Below are 19,540 nucleotides of genomic sequence, written 5' to 3' on the forward strand. Positions count from 1 at the left end.
TCTTTAAGGAATTGGGTGCTAAAACAATGCAGACAGCATGCGCAAATAAACAGTGCTATCAGTGCATAAAATTCATAGTTAATGAATTCCCCCCTGAATATTTTAATTATATTTAGTTTTATTTGAGCCACTTATTGGCAAGATATCCATTAGCACAACTGTATATTGAATGATGTCTGTGAATAAATCACTTTTGGACCAAACTTCTGATCACAAAGTCAATGCACATTTTATTCCTTTCTTCAGCCTGATCTCACAAAAATGACATGACTGAGGATGAAATTTCCATTGAGTGGCACTAAAAGCAAGTTAAATGTTCTTTCAATAAGATAAGAGGTTTTTAAGGTTAGGGTTTGTTTTAGAGCCTCTAGTGTTCATTTCACCAGGAAATGTACAACGTACCATGTAAAAAGCATTTTGCCAAACTGTAGGTATAGTAATGTGATTCTGTGAGACCAGGTTGTATTTCTAAATTATTTTCGGTGAACCCTGAAAAGTTATTTTTTCTTAACATTTTTTTACATCAACTATTTAAAATAAACCTGCCTCTAAACAGCATGTAAAAACAAAACAAACTATGGTTTTGTGCTTTAGATTTCTGTCAAACAATCTTTTCCTGTATTAGTAGGCGTTTCTTGGCCAGAATACACGGCAAAGTGGACCAGACTTGATCCAAGTACAAAAAGTAGGACCAATATCTCTCTGAAAAGGCCAGTTTTGCCCCCACCTGATTAGATAACAGGATAGGAAATTTTACGTGACACTGTGCCCTGTTCCTAGCCCAGATTATCATGCTGCCAGGTCTAATCCACTTGCAGGCATGTCAAGTCATTAGTACAGACAGCTGGGAAGTCTTAATATTCATGAAAGGAGACAAGCTGTTCTACACATGCTGTTGCAGGATCTTTTTGACATAAACGTTTTAATGCAACCAGTGTTCATTTAATGTTTTCTTGTTTTGTTCAAATTGAATAGGTTCTTTAAACCAGCGAACCATAATGTCAATGTGTTTGTTTAACAGTCAATTTACAGATAAGGAGGTATGTCAACACAGTTCTGCCTGTAAAAACCTGAGCTAATGATTCTAGACATTTCAGGCCTGTCTCACACGGTACGCATTCAGTAACGTTCTTCCTTTAAAAACAAAAAGTTACAAAGAATGAACAGGAGACGAGGCATGTTTGTAAAATATAAGTACTTTTAACTTGATATAGCATCTTAAAAACATGCCAAGATGTGCCACAACGGTCAAAAAAGCACATGTACACAGACCAACATTTAAGAAATAGTTCAGATGGAAGGCATGAACACATCCTGTGTAAACAGCCTCTTAGTACTTTATTAATACCATAGATATTTTGCATTAAAAATATCATAAATCATAATTAATAAATTCAGGCAGGTTTTTGATCGTGTTCTTTTCTACTAGTTATTCGGTCAAAGACAACCGCCACTGCTCCTTTGCAAACTTAAGATCTCAGAGCTCACCCGCTGACGTGTAGCTGTTAACTGCAGCACAATCTGCAACCTAGAGACCAATGTACTGCTGGCTGAACAAAGGAAGTGTCTGACCAGGACCCAGTTACACATGGGCGTCAGTTTACAGCAGCACAGCACAAAGCTCTAGCATGTTTGAGTGTGTTTATCTCTGCGAGCAGCACTCCCAGCTCTGCTCTGAAAATACTTGCCCTTATGTAGCATAACGAAAGCGGATGCTTAGTGGGCCAAGGCAGAAATGAATAAAAGAAAAAAAGATTGGAGACAGGATTCAAATAAACTACCTCATTGCATCTGAGAAAGGACAAGACAGCCCCGAGAAATAGAGAAGGGTGGGTTCAGATTAAACATTAAGGGGGGAATTCAGTTAGAATAAATTGCACCCACTGATAGCATCATGTATTTGCACATGCTGTCCGCCTTGTTTGAGTAATCGATTCACTAAAAGGAATAATGCAAATCAGGTAACAGGCAAACACACCCCAAAAATTGCACACTGCATTTCCGCATCTGAGTGCTAGGTTGTGGAGGATGCAGCAGACTACCATGATCTTGCATACTTTTTTGGGATTGCACAGCATAACTCCACCACTACAAACTACACTCTTTAATTAACGTCATTTGCATAGAAAGAAGAAGTGTATGTGCTGGAAAAAATGACAGTGACTTAATTTCAGCATGGCAATGTGATATACCAGAACAAATTACACACTTCACTTTCCTGTATAAAGGTTCCAAAATTAGGTAACAATACAACAATGTTCATGTGGCGTGGGGATGTGGTCATGTGTCGGTCTGTGGGAGAGAGAGAGCGGTAAGGCCGACGCATGACCACATCCCCACACCACAGTTACCAATATAAGAATTCTGACACATCCATACCATTATTTTCTAGGATCTCTGGAGCAGATTCAGATGCCAGAGATTTCTCAGGGATGGGCGAAGATTCTGGTTCAAGGGCGGGCTCAGATGCTGGTGCTGGGTTGGGAACCTTTGAGATTGGTTCAGGGGCGGGTGCAGACACTGGTTCAGGGGTAGGTACAGATACTGGCTCAAGGGCGGGCACCTCTGGGACGGTTTCAGGGGCGGGCTCCGGGACGGACACCTCTGGGACCATTTCAGGGGAGGGCTCCGGGTTGGGCACCTCTGGGACTGATTCAGGCACTGGCTCTGGTTCTAGGACAGACTTTTTCACTGGTTCAGGTACTGGCTTTTCTACTGGTGCAACCACTGGTTCTGGTGCAGGTGTGATTACCTCTGATTGCCCAGGCACTTGCTCTGTCACAGGGACGGGCTCTTCTACAGTTGCAGATTCTACGACGGCCTCAGGTACAGGCACTGGCTCTGGAGCTGCCTGTAGAAATGAGGTAGAGAGAAATACAACAGGAATGCAGATTGATTTAGTGAGTATATATGCATCAATGACAAAAACTAAATCAGAGGTAGATACAGAATTTAATTTATCATGTGGGACATTTTATTGAACCCTAATAATGTGTCTGTATACTGACGAAATACAATTGAATACATGTTGGCAAAAAAGTGACCCCAGCCATTGCAATCTGACAACAGAATTGGGTGGTTATTTCTCAAGTCAAATGAGACCACTCTCAAGTCTCTATAGGCACTTTTTTTCTAACAAAAGGACCAAATGGGTTCTTGTTGCAAAATCATGCCATTCCATACCGATCTGGTACCGATCATAGAGGATAGTTTTTTTTCCATTTTGTTGCTGCAAAGTCAGGATTAAAACAGATTGACGGGGCAAGTGAAGTGACCAATCATGAGTCGCCACGTCGCTAAAGCTTTTCCACCAGCACGGTTCTGTCCTAAATACAGCAAGCTAACCATACAGGGAAATCCATTTCTTTAGGTTTATTACTTATGTTTTTTTCAAAATCCCTAACCACCATGAGAGGTCATAAGTTACTTTGCATTTAGCAAAAAACTAAAAACAAAGCAGGTGTGGCTATCTCACATGATTTTTTTTAAAGTGTTAGTTAGTGGTCTGTTAAGGGCAGCAGAAGCAGTCAAGTGGATTAGTCAGAGGAGGTCAGTACTTTGTCTTTGTGTCATAGACAGGTGCATGATGAGGAGGAGGTTGGAGAGGCAGAAAGACAGACCGCAGATAACAGCTGTCACGCAGGCAGCATTCTGGGCCAGCCTCTTAGGTAATGGAGCTCTACAGAGAATGTGCTGTTGGCTACAGAGATGAATGTCTGAATTCAGTGTCTCCCAAGTTGGAAAGCATTCTTTTGCCAATACTCTTCATGAGACAAGAATGAGATTTGTTTGGAACTTGCGAACAGAGTATGCTTAGAAATTATGTATCAGGAGAATTTGTAAATACACAGAGTATGTTATAATGGATGCTTGCTTCCAGGCAAGGGTTAAGGATTAGAGACTTCTAGGGGTAAGAGTCAAATTTAGGATGATAGCTGATAAAGAATTTTGTTCCAATTCCACTGTGATTCCATGTTAATGAACATGAATAATGAATCTGCAGAATGGTTTTCCATAATGGTAAAATTTCACAAACTGAGCTTAAGAGGTAGCTGATATAGTCAAATTAATAATCAAATTAGCCAAAATGTTTTATTACAACCATTTCCTTAGGACTTTGTGCTGTTTCTGAAAAATGAAAATATGGAAGGAATTTGAAACCAATGCTAATACTACCATGCACAGTAATATTACCTCAGGCTTACCCAGCACCATCTTAAAGATACAAGAGTAAAGTGGAGGCTGGATTTAATTGGAATCTATAGGGATTAAGAATATCCAGAGAGGTTACATTTTGGATTAGATTTATGTGATGATTAGGTGAAACAATGTTAAAATGGTGACGGAATAAAGTTTAGTGCGAGTGGATTTTGTACAAAAACTTGCCATCAGGTGTGGCCTGGCCACTGCTATGTGGTTGCTAAGGAGATCTGAGTGGTTGTTGGAATGTTATTATGTGGGTGCTAGGGTTTTCTGGGTGGTTGTTAGCATGTTGCTATGTGATTGGTAGAGAGTTCTGGGTGGTTTTTAGCACGTTTCTATGACATTGCTAAGGTGTTTTGAGTGGTTGTTTACATGTTATGTGGTTGCTAAAGGGTTCTGGTGTTTGTAAGCCTGTTGCTATGCAGCTGATAGGGTGTTCTGGGTAGTTGTTAGCGTGTTGCAATGTGGTTGTTAGCTTGTTGCTATATGGTTGTGAAGTTGTACTGTGTGGTTGTTAGGGTATTCAGGGTGGTTGTTAGCATGCTGCTATGTGGTTGGTAGAGAGTCCTGGGTGGTTTTAGCATGTAGCTATGTCATTGCTAAGATGTTTTGAGTGATTGTTTACATGTTATGTGGTTACTAAGGGGTTCTGGTGTTTGTATGCCAGTTGATTGGGTGTTCTGGGTGGTTGTTAGAGTGTTGCTCTGTGGTTGTTAGCTTGTTGCTATATGGTTGTGAAGGTGTTCAGAGTGGTTGTTAGGTTATTCAGGGTGGATGTTAGCATGTTGCTATGTGGTTGCTAGACTACTGGTAAACTGGTAACGTATAAAGCTTTGACTGAACCAGATATTCCATCACAGCACAGTAGTAATGACTCAATTCTTTACTGATAAAATTGAAATCATCAGAAATAAATGTGGAATTATGCAATCGTCTGTCACAGTACCTCAGAAAACAGAGTCTCATATTATTCCCAAGAGCTAATTCAGTCCTTCACTGTCATAGGTCAGGAAGAGCACAACAAAGTTCAACAAAACTGATCAAAACATCAAAAGTTTCCTGTAATCTCAGAACCTCTTCTCAATATGATCAACTCCTCATTATCCTTATGGCATGTCCCAAGAAACATTAAACTGGCAATTATCAAACTGCTTCTCAAGAAACCAGTTATAGACAGATCTAAAATCTTCCATTTATGTCAAAAACACTAGAAAACTTGTGCCTCCAAACTGACATTATTTTAGTATTTTCATCTACTACGATGGATTTCATAGAGGATTAAGTGATGCCAGCTCCAACCATAAGACATGGGATACTTAACTGGCCACTGCCTGAATCTTGGACTTTGGATAGTCTTCACCAAAATGAACTGCCACAAGCTGCCAGTCGAACTGCAATGCACCTCGCTGTTCTCTGCCCGAATCACCTTGGTCAAAGGATGGACCACTTTTAAAATGGAATACATAGACAATAAATGAATTGCCAACCAAAGCCTTCATCAGCCAAATAGCAAAGTGCAATGCATCTGTCTGCACTTCCACAGTTAATTCAGGATGGACAGTTTAACTTATTTTAACACAAAAAAATAATAGATATTTGTGGGGCCCCTTTTTGAAAGTCTATAGGATTTTGTAGCCCGTTTTTTGTCCAGACAAAAATCATCAGGTCAAAAAAATAGATGGTCATATTGTGCCCCAAGTCCCTATTATATTCTGGTTCCTATGGATTTTTTTGGCCAGTATTTTTTATTTTTAATCATCAACCAAATGAAAATCATACAATAGATTGCCTCAGCAAAAACATAATTATAGATGAAATAATAGATGGCTACACACAATATGACAAGACAGCTGCTACCAGAATAGCAAGCCTATTCAATCACATAACCCAAACTTCAGAACTTGAATAATTTTGGCATTCGCGGTCCACCAACAGATGGTGCATTCCATCTCACCCAACCGCCCAAATTTATGTCTGAAGTGTGTGTGTGTGTATTAAAACTCAAATCCAACAGAGAAACTGCTTATACAGAGATATTTCAGTCTGCTTCTGGATTCCAGACCACTGCAACATTAAAATGCAGTACAGCTTTTAGAGGGTCAAAGTGATATTAAAGCAATATATGAGTTCCTGCATGGACAGAAGAGCATGACACTAGCAATGCCGAAGTCATGGGTTCGATTCCAAGGATTACCTAATGCAGTGACATTCATACATTTTTAAGAGTGACTTAAGTTTACAAAAGTCTCCAAAGTGTCCTAATTTTGGGGGCCATTGTATTTTATCAATTGACAAGTTTAATTTTCCTTCCATACATCCACTATGACTCCAGGGTCAAAAAGCATGTTAACACCCACATCTAACCTTTGAAAATGCATTACCATAAAGCCTCTGTTTGTTTTATACCAGTTTCAGGTATCTCATTCTTAGCTTTACATGTATTCTTACCCTGACCTCCTTATGTGGTGGGACCTAATATAGATTTCCCATCAAGCACTGAGAGAGGATCTTAGATGACAGCTAAGCCTAAAATGGCATTCTGTGCTGGATTGTTCAGTGTCAGACATACTCTTAGGTCGTTGACACTTTCTAAGAGCATCAGAGATTGACTGCTGGCAGCAATCACAGTAAGGAAGAATCCATCACAAGCCGTCCTAATTCCCTCACTGCCTTTCATACGTTGTCAATTCAGTGGCACAATAATGATCAGAATGCTCATATGTTTTTTTTTACTCTATACCCTAAACAGCCAATAATATGGACACTTGTCATGTGATGAAATGGTCTTTGCTCAGCTAGAAAGAATTATGTCTCTAAACGACATAGGACCAATGAAGAAACTGCAATACTGTTTTTGCATTCCCTCGCAATAAGTTTTGGTCATTCCCTCGCAATGCAGTTTCCTTGTAATGTGCCTCACACTCCTCAAACAAGTCTTAAGTTCCCACACAATACGTTTTTCTGTGTTTGCTCGCAATACGTTTTTTGCCAAAATAAACATTTTGTTTTGCTACTGTATCCATATGGTATTTGTAGTGAAACGACACCATTTACCATTTTACCAAAAGTTATGGTTTGCCTTCAAACAACTTGGAATGTAGGGCACAAAGTTGTATGAACTACTTTTATGATACTATTACGATAACTTTTACTTTTTATGATGCAGTCAATTTTAAGATTGTCTGACCCAGTCACCTTTCAATTTTGATATGGAAAAGAAAAGCCAGGATGTTCTTAAAAAAAACTCTTTTACGTTTCATGTCAAGTCATATGGTTTTGGAACAACATAAGGGCATGCAAATAATGACAGAATTTGCATTATTGGGTGAACTATTCCTTTAAATGTAATCCATCCACATCAAGTAAAGAATAACAAGATTTCCAATGGAAAGATTTCCTTTAATCATGCTGAATAGTTTAACACCTTATTTGAGGCAATGGGCCAAAACATCCACACTTGAATAAGCTCCACATTGTTTCACTCATTTATGGAAACTATTTGCACTGAATTAATTCTCCACAAATCATCCAGCTCTGGTTTAAATTCTTGTAAAAAGCCTATTGTCTCATTTAAGAGGCCTGTAGTTGTCACGTACAGTCAGTGTCTGCCAACTACAATGGCATACAGCACTGCACAACTGTTTAGTTAGGCGACATCACCACTTGTGTCTGAAAGGGCAAAAGGAACAGAAGCTATATTCCAGAACCTAGCGAGCTGCCTTGCTGTCTGCTGCCTACAGAGACAGCTGCCTTCTAATTCACATAGGACAAGTTATTCTGTCTCTCTGTGCTTTTTATTTTTATGTCTCGCATCATGTTAGCATTTTGCTAAGCTAACAACACAACACTCTAATGGTGCATTCACATACATCACGTAGAAAATTTTCACCTCGCGTTGCTCGCGCAAGTTTGACCGCTGGATTATAAACGTGTGTTTAAACGCACGTTCGTGCAAGTAACGCGTGCAAGTATTCCCCCATCTCTACCGGAAAAGGACAGGAGGAAGACTACATGCATGAAAATAGTCAATTCTTAATTAGCGTGAACCAATTAATTAAATACTTCCTAGAATTTAATGAAACTTAGATTTTTAGATTTCTTTCACTATGTTTGCCATTTTAAATGTAGCCAATCTCTTCTAAATGTTAATAGTTAGTTTTGCCAACTTTTAGGAGTACACTAGCATGTAGTCTCCAAGCTAAGAGACATGCACTAAAGGCCACAAAACTCCAGTTATGATATCATGGGGGCTTTAAAGGTGCAAGTTCTCCTACATTCCTTTATTTTCTGGAACAGGATCATATCTTGTCTTTTATCTGAGCATTTGAGTCTGGCAAGTTGAACATCACCCCCCCCCAAAAAAAAGAAAAAAAAAAAAAAGACTAGAGTTCATGTTTACAGACAATTGAGGACAAAGATATTAACATCCCAATACAACTGGTCTCAAAGTGATCAAATGTAAAGGCTTGGAAAAACCACATCAACAACTCATAAGCTGAAGTCACACCTAGAGGAATTGTTTTATGGCAACGTTTTCACAGAACACTGAAAAAGGAAGTTATCGGCAGCTGAAATTCCCAATCAGCAGAGTCAGATTCAGACTGACCAATCAGCCTTCAGACAGACAGATTCCACAGCAGACTGACTGTTGTGGAGACAGAAACAAAGAGTGGAGGAATGTTCTTGAGCTCTTGCCCTGTTTCGCACTCATGGTCTGCACATTTAATGAAGTAATTTTTTCCATAAAACACAATAGTAGATATTTTGAAGAATATTCACACTTCTCTTTTCCATACACTGACAGTTCATGGTGACAATGACTTTCAAGCTCCAAAAAGGACAAAAAGCAACATAAAGACCATAAACGTGATCTATATTACATTTGCACTACATTCAAAGAGTTCTGAAGTCATATGATAGCTTTGTGTAAGGAACAGACTGAAATTTAAGTTGTTGTGTTTTAGGTCAGTGACATCAAGAAACTTAGAAATATAGAAACCAGTATGACAGAATTACGCTAATGCATATTTATATATAAGTTAACAAAGGCCATCACTTGCTAATAATTTCACATGTTATTATTCCGAAAAACAATTGTCTTTTTATAAAATGTGCTCTGCGCATGTTCAGAGATTTAGTGGACACACCAGTCTGATAAGCTTACGAGTTTCTCGTCCTGCTTCGCAGTTTCTTTTCACCATAAAATCATATCCTCGTCTGTTGTTTTGCATTACTACAACAAGAACTGAATATCATCAAAGTAGAATTCAATAAGATTCCAAATACTACAAGTATTGCTAGTGCTAAACTGGGCTTTACTTTCAAAAGCACAAAAACCACCATGTCTTCACCTCGACGACACGCATCTACGACGCCCCCCCCAGTGGACACAATTGTAACTGCGAGATTTGGTGAGAGATTCAGCTATGCTCCCAACACCCAAATGCACAATGAAACATAAATCTGAAATACTCAAGTACCGTTTAGTCTATTATTTGTGCACATCCCTACTTTAGAGTCTCATAATTAAATCTGAACTTGAACGCAAATTAAATTTAAGAGCTGCAGCAAAGGGGAATATTGCTATTGAATAACGAATTAAACAATTTTAAGAGAGTTTAATTTCTGTTGACGGCACTTTCAGAGCAGAGCAGATTGGTACAGCTTTTCTCTTTGAGGTTTTCTCTCCAAGTACACATTGCCATGAAAAGAAGGTGAAACACTCTGAACAAAGGAAACCTGAGGAGCTGAGAGCTGGACATGTGGGGTGTATGGGGAGAGAGCGAGAGAGAGAGAGATAGCAGAACAGGAACTTGGTAGAAAGAACCTAAAACTTACATCTTTGTCAATGTCATGCCAATTTAATTTGGATAATGATCCAGTGTATTTAAAAAAATAAATAAAAAAGGGATTGTCAAACAATGAGTCCTTAAATCATTCACTCAAAAATGAAAATTCTGTCATTATTTACTCAACCTTAGGTCGTTCCAATCCCCGATGACTTGCTTTCTTCAGTGGAACACAAAATGGAAATTTTTAAGTATCTCCAGGCTGCTTTTCCATAATATGGGAGTATACAGCGAGCAGGGGCTGTCAATAACATAAAACACCAAGATAGTCCATATGACTTGTGCACTATATTTTAAACTTTTGAAGCTATATTAAAGCTTTGTCTAAGGAACTGACTGAATTAAAGTAGTTATTTAAAATGATACACCCTCATAGAACACACTTAATCTTGATGAATTAATTTTATAAATGCTGTATTCTTTGCACAATTTCCATGAAATAATTCTTTACACTGACCAAAGCTAAGGCCAGCCACAAGCACATAGAACGGTGAAATTCAAGCCCTTCTTTCCGGATGCTATTTCATGTCTTTTTGGAGAGAGGGAGAAAGGTGGAGGGTGAGAGGGACGTGCCAAACTGGGGAAAACGCTATGCACAAGTCTTATGGTCATGGAGCCAAAGGTCATGAAGGGCACTAGGGGTCTGTGCTTTGTAAAGATGTTTAGAACCTATTTTTCTTTCATATAGTGATTTGCAACAGGATTTCCAAGGGGAAAAAAGTAAGGAGAGACTTAAATCCTGTTATCCTGCTTAACAACCTGTTATTTCAATCTCATTTGACATTCTTCAGTTGAACACAAAATGAGATGTTAGAAGATGTTCTCTAGAGACCAATCACTAGAAGGCAAACTTCACTCTTGCCCCAGGAGATCCAACTTCCAGCAGAATTTAGCACCAAAGCAAACCAAACACACCTGAACCAGCTAATCAACAGAGGAATCCCAATTCACATAATTAGTAGTATACCAGACTAGGATTAATTAGTACATCCCAAAACATAGTATGCTGAATATTAAAAGAACCAAAGTGGCCTATTTCCGTAAGTAGGCTTACATTATATACAACCACTTGCACTACGAAAGAGATAAGGTAGGATTCATGCAATGTTTGTTCATGGAAATTATGGATGAATGTGAGGCTCAAGCTGCTTCAGCTCAATTTAAATGTAGATAAACAATACTGAATTTAAAAGGAATTAATTTAGCTAAATGGGACTGTGGGATAATATGATATCAAGGAAGTCCAGTGTGCTGGCTTACTACATACTAGTTTTAAAAATAGTTCATCCCAAAATGAAAATGTAATTATTTACTCTCATTTAATTATGTATTCTTGTTCAGCACACTTAAAAGACTTTCTAACTACTGTACAATTAAAGTGGTTTGGGACACATGCTGTCAAGCTCCGAAAACGAGCTCGATTTCACACATCATTGCTTTCTGAAATGTGTCAGACTGCAATTCATAACTCAATGCAACTATGCAGTGCATTCTCAACTATTCCACAAGGGGCGCTATAGAGAGATTAGTGTGAACTGTCCGCTTCTATGGTGAGTTTTCGCTTTCAACTACGGTCATGGTGGAGCAACAGTTTGAAGAGAATATTGCTGAGCAAGTTAAAGTCAATATACTTATTGCAGCTAACCAGAATAATAACATCCAGTAGCACAGATGTTTGAATGAAACTCGATCACCCCCTTGGGCACTGAGGTTTGATCGAGCCTTGGTAAGGCAAGAACATATGTTAAGCATGTTCAACCAGACCGCGCGTTGGCAAAGCAATTTGCAACCACTCACATCTGCATTCATATAGTTGAGTATTTTTTGGTCTTAAAAGTTGTCCATATTACTTCTGCACAACTTTAAAGTGTTCTGAAGTCATACGATAGCTTTATGTGAGAAACAAACCAAATTTATACTAAGTGCATCCCAACCTGCTCACTTCTACACTATTCAAAGTCATTTTGAAGTGCAAGTAGTGCAAGCAGTATGTCAACACAGAAAATCTAACTAAATAAGTTGTACTACGACTACTACTCCAGGGAATGCACTTCTTCAACCATCAAAACAAAGTGTAGAATGATGGAAACTTCATGCACTCTGTACATCGAAGAGGTGGATTTACCAGTCTACGTTGCTGGTCTGACAAATTATTGTAAACAATGGAGAAGTAGCAACTAGTGAAACTTCAGTGGAGATAGCACCTAACAAATGTAAGTTGAATGCTTCACCATCCCATTGGTCGGCTAACACGCTAAAGCTAGTGGCAAAACATTGCATGAATTTGAAACATCACTTCCATAGGCAGTTAAACAGCAAACGCAAACATGTAGTAAACAATCTGTGAAAATCAGTAAAAAGTGTTTTATTTGTGATGATACTACACTTTGAACGTTCATACACTACATGGCTGAGTGCATGGGGTGTATTGCATCATTTGGGGCACTGAATATAGTCTCCTCCACATTGCGCTTAAAATTAATTTGCACTTCTGCACATTCAAATTGGCGCATCACAATTGGTTTGGACACGAAAACCAACAGTGTTTGGGATCATTAACAAAAAACCTGGCACAGTCCACCTGCATGTGCCATATCCAACCTAGTCTAGAATTAACGTTAGTAGGCCTATGACTACATTTTTGTAAACTAACTTTTAAGTTTTGCTGCAGTTTTTTGGTGAAATGAACACTAGAGGCACAACAACAACTGCATTTAATTCACAAGTACAACAGCTAATTCTAACTTTATAAACACTTATTTTTTGCTCTATCTCTCAGACTCTGCTCATATCGAAACACTTACTATAATGTATCTTTAAAAAAAAATTCCATTTTTTTTTTTTTTTTTTATTTCCTGCACAAAAGAAAGTGTATATATTGTAATGTACACCGTTCCCATAATATTTAATTACTCAAACTATAAAATGAGATTTAGGTCATTCCACCACACCTCTAGTAAATGGGTTTTCTCAGCTTCCACTGTAATACTGTTTTGTCCCAAGTAAAAGCAGAGTAGTAGGAGTTACTCAAGCTCTTTGGAAAGCTTGCCCAGAGCAAAGAGCTGCTCTCTTGTGTCTGCTAGTGCTCTCACGCTGGCGCGCGCGCACACACACACACACACACACACACACGACTGGAACAAGAAACACTCTGTCAGAGAATGAGACTTCAGGTCCAATTCTTCGTGGAAAGATACTCCATGTATTTGCATGATATACAAAAGCTGCATACAATTTGTTATCATTATCTTCCACAGTAATATTGAAGAGATAAAAGTGATTGCCTCTGAAACAACTTTCCTTTTCGGCTGATGTCCACTAGCCCTCTTATTTTTGCAAACCACTTTTACTGCAGATGTACCACTATTCTACGCATCAGAGTGGGACTCTTATTTCATTTATCTTTTAAAAGGAAGAGGAACAAGTAGTACATTATGTCCCACATCATACCTGGACAGGAGTTTCTTGTACAAGGATGACTTCAGGTTCAACTGCAGGCTGTTCCTCTACAACACCAACCTCCTCAATAACAGGGGCGACTGGAACAGGCTCTTCCTTTTTCGGTTCAATGACAGCCTCCTCCTCAGTCTTTACCGCTGCCTCTTTGAGCAGAGAGAATGAAGCTCAGAAAACAGCAAACACAACTACACAAGTTAATATTTCTTTGTAAATTGAAATAGGGATTGAAACCGCTTAAATGAACAGTTAACCAAAAATGAAAATTCTGTCATCATTTATTCACACTCATCCATCCATCCATCCATCCATCTTCAACCGCTTATCCGAAGTTGGGTCGCGGGGCAGCTGCTCCAGCAGGGGGCCCCAAACTTCCCTATCCCGAGCCACATTATCCAGCTCTGACTGGGGGACCCCAAGGCGTTCCCAGGCCAGTGTGGAGATGTAATCTCTCCACCTAATCCTGGGTCTTCCCCAAGGCCTCCTCCCAGCTGGACGTGCCTGAAACACCTCCTAGGGAGGCGGCCAGGGGGCATCCTTACCAGATGCCCAAACCACCTCAACTGACTCCTTTCGACGCAAAGGAGCAGCGGCTCTACTCCGAGCTCCTCACGGATGACTGAGGTCCTCACCCTATCTCTAATGGAGAAGCCCGCCACTCTTCTGAGGAAGCCCACACTCATGTTGTTCCAAAATCATAACAATCCGTGCTTCCACATACCATGATCAGGTCTGCAATGTCAAATATGGCCACGTGTGTCATCATGTGCCATGATTGAATATAAGCAATTTCAAATAAGATTTCAGAGCTATGGCAGAGGTAAAGAATTTTAGTGAATAACAACTTATGGACTAAATTTATGCTGCTTTTAGTATGCTTTTGTATCCTTTTTGGAGCTTGACAGAAGTGAGCACCATGAAAAACATGCACAGTCCTCAAATTATTGTGTTTTTGTGTCATTGTATTCTAGAAAAAAGTAATACAGGTTTGAAATGACACGAGTAGGGTTGGGAATTGATCAAATGTTAAAAAAAAATTACTACAACTGGTCAAGTCATTTGTTAGAGTTGGGAACCTAGAACTGGTTCTTATTCCAAACTAGTTAAAAAAAAAATTGTTTTAATCCAAAATCAAATTATTTTCATGATGTTCGGTTTAGTTAACAGTTATCAAATGTGCATTCTTCCACTGATGCAGACACAACGGCGTGCTAAAATACTCTTTGACACTACCATTCAACAGCACTGCAACACACTGCTATGTCATCAGCAACGCGAGACATACAGTGTGACCACTGTACTCCGATTTCTGAGCGATTGACAAAATGAGTTGGTACTTTTGAACCAGGCTGGTGAGGGCAGTAAATCTAATATCTAAATCATTCATCCTCAAAGCTAAAGAATCATTAGAGGAACTCTTAAAGAACCAGAATCGTTAAGAGGAATCAAAATCTGAATTTCCAGCGATTTCCAGGACGCGTGAAGCAAATTTCATCATCAGCACGAGCACTGAACGGGAGCAGTCAGATTTTTCTAACCACTGGTATTGGAATGTCCAGAATGTGCATGTGCCTGGAATTATTTGAACTAATTAGTGGGTACACAAGGTGGCAACACTCACATTTGGTCACAGAGAAGAGCAACAGTGGATGTACACGTCAAGAGCACATGTGTGAAGAGGTCAGGAAATCCCTGAATTTCTATAACTCGAGTCTGAAGAAATATAAAGACATCTTTCTGGGTCTAAAATCCTGAAGAGAAATTCTGGTGTCTCATAGCAGTCGTTGCGTGCATGTGCCAAACGCCTGTATATTCCCGCCCAGTTATATATGTGAAGTACACTTTGACAGCCTCAAGTTCGACTGTATGCAGACACTGAGCATTCACATCAAATTGGAAATATACCTAGGGCTTATATCTACGCATCACGGCAAAACGAATGTTTTAGCAGAGTTGGAGTCTGAACTTAATGTGATGAAAGAAAGAGTGGATGCAACGAAATAATACAAAGACAATAAATCTTTCTATTATGTTGTCTTCACTGGTTGCACACAACAAACAAACTGCACAACCATTGTAGGTTCTGCATTAGCCAAAAAGACTAATTGGTTCCCTCAAAAGTACAGCACTGACAGCAGTCTCCTTGACGATCATTATTTCAAGCTCGATTAAACTTCCTATAGTGTGCCATCCAGCACATGTGTCAAGCACTAGGAAGTGTAATCGAACTTGAAATCATGATCGTGCCTAGAGACAGCAATGACAAAATGTACAGTGAAAAAGGAGTTACATTTTGGTCTGTTCTCACCCCAAATCAACTGTGTCACTTCAGAAGTCATAGGGATTACTTTTATGCTGCCTTTGTCTCCTTTTTGGAGCTTAAAAAGCCTGATCACCATTCACTGGCATTGTATGGACCTACAGAGCAGATTTGTTTTTCTAAAAATCTTTGTGTTCAGCAGAAGAAAGAAAGTCTTACACATCTGGGATGGCATGAGGGAGAGTAAATGATGAAGAAATTTATCATTTTTGGGTGAAATATAACTTTAAGCAGTCCATCAATTTTAAGAAATACCAAAATTGTGATAATGGTAGAAAATGTTCAATATCAGTTCTTCATCAGTTGGTCCAGTGAAGCTCTCAAGCTCATTTTAAAAGCTCAGTTTGTCATGTTACGGTCAGTCCCTCTGAGTATTCTCTGAACATCATGCGTGTTTTGCTGGTGTCACACACATCTGTGCTCCAGACCTCTCAACAGCAAGATGTCACACAATATACACTTTTAAATATAGTGGATATACGTTTAAAGCCATATATAGACAGACCCTGGAGCATGCCACATCCAGAGCTCTGATTACAGCTGTAGTGAGCACATTCTAAGTCCAGACTGAAAGAGTCTTCGTAAAGAAGGTCAAAAAGTCAGAGGAAAAGAAATATTATGAATGGTCACCCAAGACAGGTGTACGCCAAGTGTTTTAAAAAATATTTAGCCGTGCAATACTCTACACTCCAAACATGCTCTGCTTTGTTAAGTCCACTAGAGGAACTGTGTTTTTATTCAAAGGGCGTGTGACCAGTGAGTGACGAATAGTATATTAAGTGATGAGATTATAGGGCAAATCCTATGAAACCTGACATGAATATGTTCAGGTCACGTTTCACCCGTCATCTAGCTCTTGCTTCTCTTGTATAGCATTGGAAACTGCTTGACAATCAGCTGTAAACCCTTGATAAAACCTTGGCCAGCATTCAAGTCCTGCCACTCCATCCTTAAACCAATTATACAGGTTGCCCCAATTTACAGTTCTAGGTACATGCAACTTATTTGGATCAATGTTGCTTTATTTACAATGAGACTATACCCTTTTCTATATAGTTTTATAAAGGAGGGCATTAACTGTAGCAACTATTGAGGAAAGGTTCACACAAGATGAGTTCTTGATTTCAAAAACAGCTAGATAGAGCGCAACGGAATATAACAGAACTCAAGCGTCAAACTCATGCTACTCTCACCATGTGCCCAATTGAGCGTGAGAACCACTAATTGTGATAACTAGGCGGTTATCCCATTTGACTCTACCCTCCCTAGCTACCGGGCCAATTTGTTTGCTTAGGAGACCTGGCTGGAGTCACTCAGCATGCCCTGGATTCAAACTCTTGACTCCAGGGGTAGTAGTCAGCACCAATACACTCTGAGCTACCCAGGTCCCCAGTTGAAGTGTTTTTAAGACACGCCATATTAAAAATACAATGCATCTCACACGAGACGCTAACAACAAAAAAACATAGCGGAACGCGAAGCAACTGCAAAGTATGCCTGTCTGATGCATTTGTACGGAGACCAGTAATTAAAAAACAGCACAGAGAGAACGCATGTTAAGTGAACGGCCCCACGAGACCAATTCTTGCGTTCAAAAACAGCTTCACAGAGTGCAACAGAATGGAAAAGGAGGAAAGAGTTCCGAAATGTCCCAGTCAGCAAATTTCCATTGGCACAGCTTTGGCCCAAATAAACAGCTGAAATGTGGCCCAGCTCAGAAAGGGAATGATGGCCTAAATCTGGTACAGATAAACATTGGAAGTGGTTAGAATTGTCTAATGCATGATGTGAGCGTACTTACAATAATTGTATTTTTATTTAAGATAATGTTAAAAATAACACATGAAAAGTGTATTGAAGTTGGTAGTCATTTCTTTTATATTGGTAGTCATACTTTTATATTGGGTGGATTAAGTTACTTTATAGATATCCAGTAGCGGCGGTACAAACAAATGGATTAATTTCAGATTATTTTACTCTGGATAGGGGAGGGTTGCCCTCTTTCCCCATTATTGCTCTGTCTTGCCCTGGAACCATTAGAAGTCGAGATAAGAAAGGAGGATGATTTTCCATGGGTGATGGTGGGAGGTTTGGCGCATAGGCTTCTGCTTTACACAGATGATATTTCATTTTTCCTCTCTGACCCTACTAGATCTCTGCCTTGCCTCCAGAGGATTGTTAATTCCTTCTCTAAATTCTCAGGATACAGAGTCAATTGTTCTAAATCCAAAGCTTTGGCTCTGACAGCATACTGCCCAGTAATGACTTTTTAACCGGGCGCCTTCCAGTGGCCCAAACAGGGCATTATGTATTTGGGCATTTTATTCCCAGCAAATTTGTGTGATTTAGTTAGAGTTCATTTTGACCATTTAATACAAATGTTTGAGTGATGCGAGTAGGTGGGCTCCATTACATTTATCTATGATTGGGAAAGTTAATGTTATTAAAATGAATTGTATTCCAAAATTCAACTACCTGCTACAGTCTCTCCCTGTAGATGTCCCCCTCTGGTCCTTCAAGCAATTTGATAGTATTGTGAAGTCCTTCATTTGGAATGGTACATTTTTGTTGTGTTAGAATATGCAAGTCAATTGAACGAACACTTGGACACCTGCGTTTTAGCGCAGTTTGTTGAATTTTTAGACGCTCCCTTACACACCGTAGAAGAACATTGTACTTAAAAAGTTTCCCGCTCTCTGTGTTATAAAATGTCCCATTACTATTTTACTGAGTGACAAACCACTCACAATGTTCAGTAATTGAGCATTTGGAAACGTTCACAAAGGACGGGTTCTTGCTTTCAAAACCAGCTAGAGAGAGTGCAACGGATTGGTCCAGAACGCAAAGGTTCCCAGACGCGTTTTGGAAAGTTGAACTATTTTCAACTTGACACGCCGTCTTAAAAACGCTCATGGACGCCAGCCTGACGCAGATGTACACAGGACCGCAAGGACGTGTCCTGTGTGAACATAACGCATTTATTACCTGGACATGTGTTTGTTGCACTGGGAAGACTTCAGCTTCCACAACAGGAGCGACTGGAAGCTTTTTCTTTTGAATGACCTGCACCTCCTCCACAACCTTCACGGGAGCAGGAGCCTCCACTCCGGGCTGCTGATGGTCAGTGAACCGCTCCCGTCGCTCCTCCGCGTGTTTCTTGTTTTCTTTCTTTGGCGCAGCTTTCCTCGCCAGTAGCGTCGATGCGACTATAATGGCAATAATCGTAAAGAAAAGAGCGGACAAAATAACTGGCGCGTCTAAAGTCATGATCTCCCTCTGTTGTTACTCTTCGGATATGAAATGTAAAGTTTCAAAGGTTGTTCTGCTGTTGTTTATCAGCTCGAGCAGCCGCTCATCCCGTTACAGTGAACTGATAAAGCCGAGTGCGACAGAGACGATTTTCATGAGGGCTGGCGCTCAAAACACAGGGAGCTGCCTACCTAAACAGCATTATGAGAGTCAGAATGTTTGATTAAAATATTTCAAATAATAATCATTATCCAATCATTAAGACATCGAAGAAAATATATAAATATATTATAAATAAATAAATAAGCACTATGCAGATATCTCAAATGTCTTCTGTTGATGCTGTCTAGTTAGGCAACTCATTAGGATTTGACACGCAACATATCAGCGTCATTCCCTACAGGACAACACACCTTTTTAAAGGGAGCATTGACCAAACAACTGACAAATGCCTGTTCCTTTT

At 39.5% G+C, this 19,540-nt stretch overlaps 1 protein-coding gene across 3 annotated transcripts in view; it reads right to left on the minus strand.

Annotated features, from left to right (window-relative positions):
• si:ch73-366l1.5 (FILIA-N KH-like domain-containing protein) overlaps positions 1-19,193 on the minus strand; it is a 30,890-nt gene extending 11,697 nt beyond the window's left edge. For 2 of the 3 annotated variants that reach the window (XM_052139528.1, XM_052139527.1), the window contains exons 1-3: positions 18,814-19,193; positions 13,503-13,652; positions 2,380-2,851 (exon numbers count right to left, since the gene is read on the minus strand). In XM_052139528.1, the coding sequence (XP_051995488.1) occupies positions 2,380-2,851; positions 13,503-13,652; positions 18,814-19,095 (904 nt within the window). In that variant the 5' untranslated portion in view covers positions 19,096-19,193. The remainder of the gene's footprint in view (positions 1-2,379; positions 2,852-13,502; positions 13,653-18,813) is intronic. The other variant, XM_052139529.1, reaches the window with a different exon arrangement.
• Between the last annotated feature and the right edge of the window lie 347 nt (positions 19,194-19,540).

The sequence above is a fragment of the Xyrauchen texanus genome, chromosome 12, assembly GCF_025860055.1.
Source record: "Xyrauchen texanus isolate HMW12.3.18 chromosome 12, RBS_HiC_50CHRs, whole genome shotgun sequence".
In the NCBI taxonomy this organism is placed as follows: domain Eukaryota; kingdom Metazoa; phylum Chordata; class Actinopteri; order Cypriniformes; family Catostomidae; genus Xyrauchen; species Xyrauchen texanus.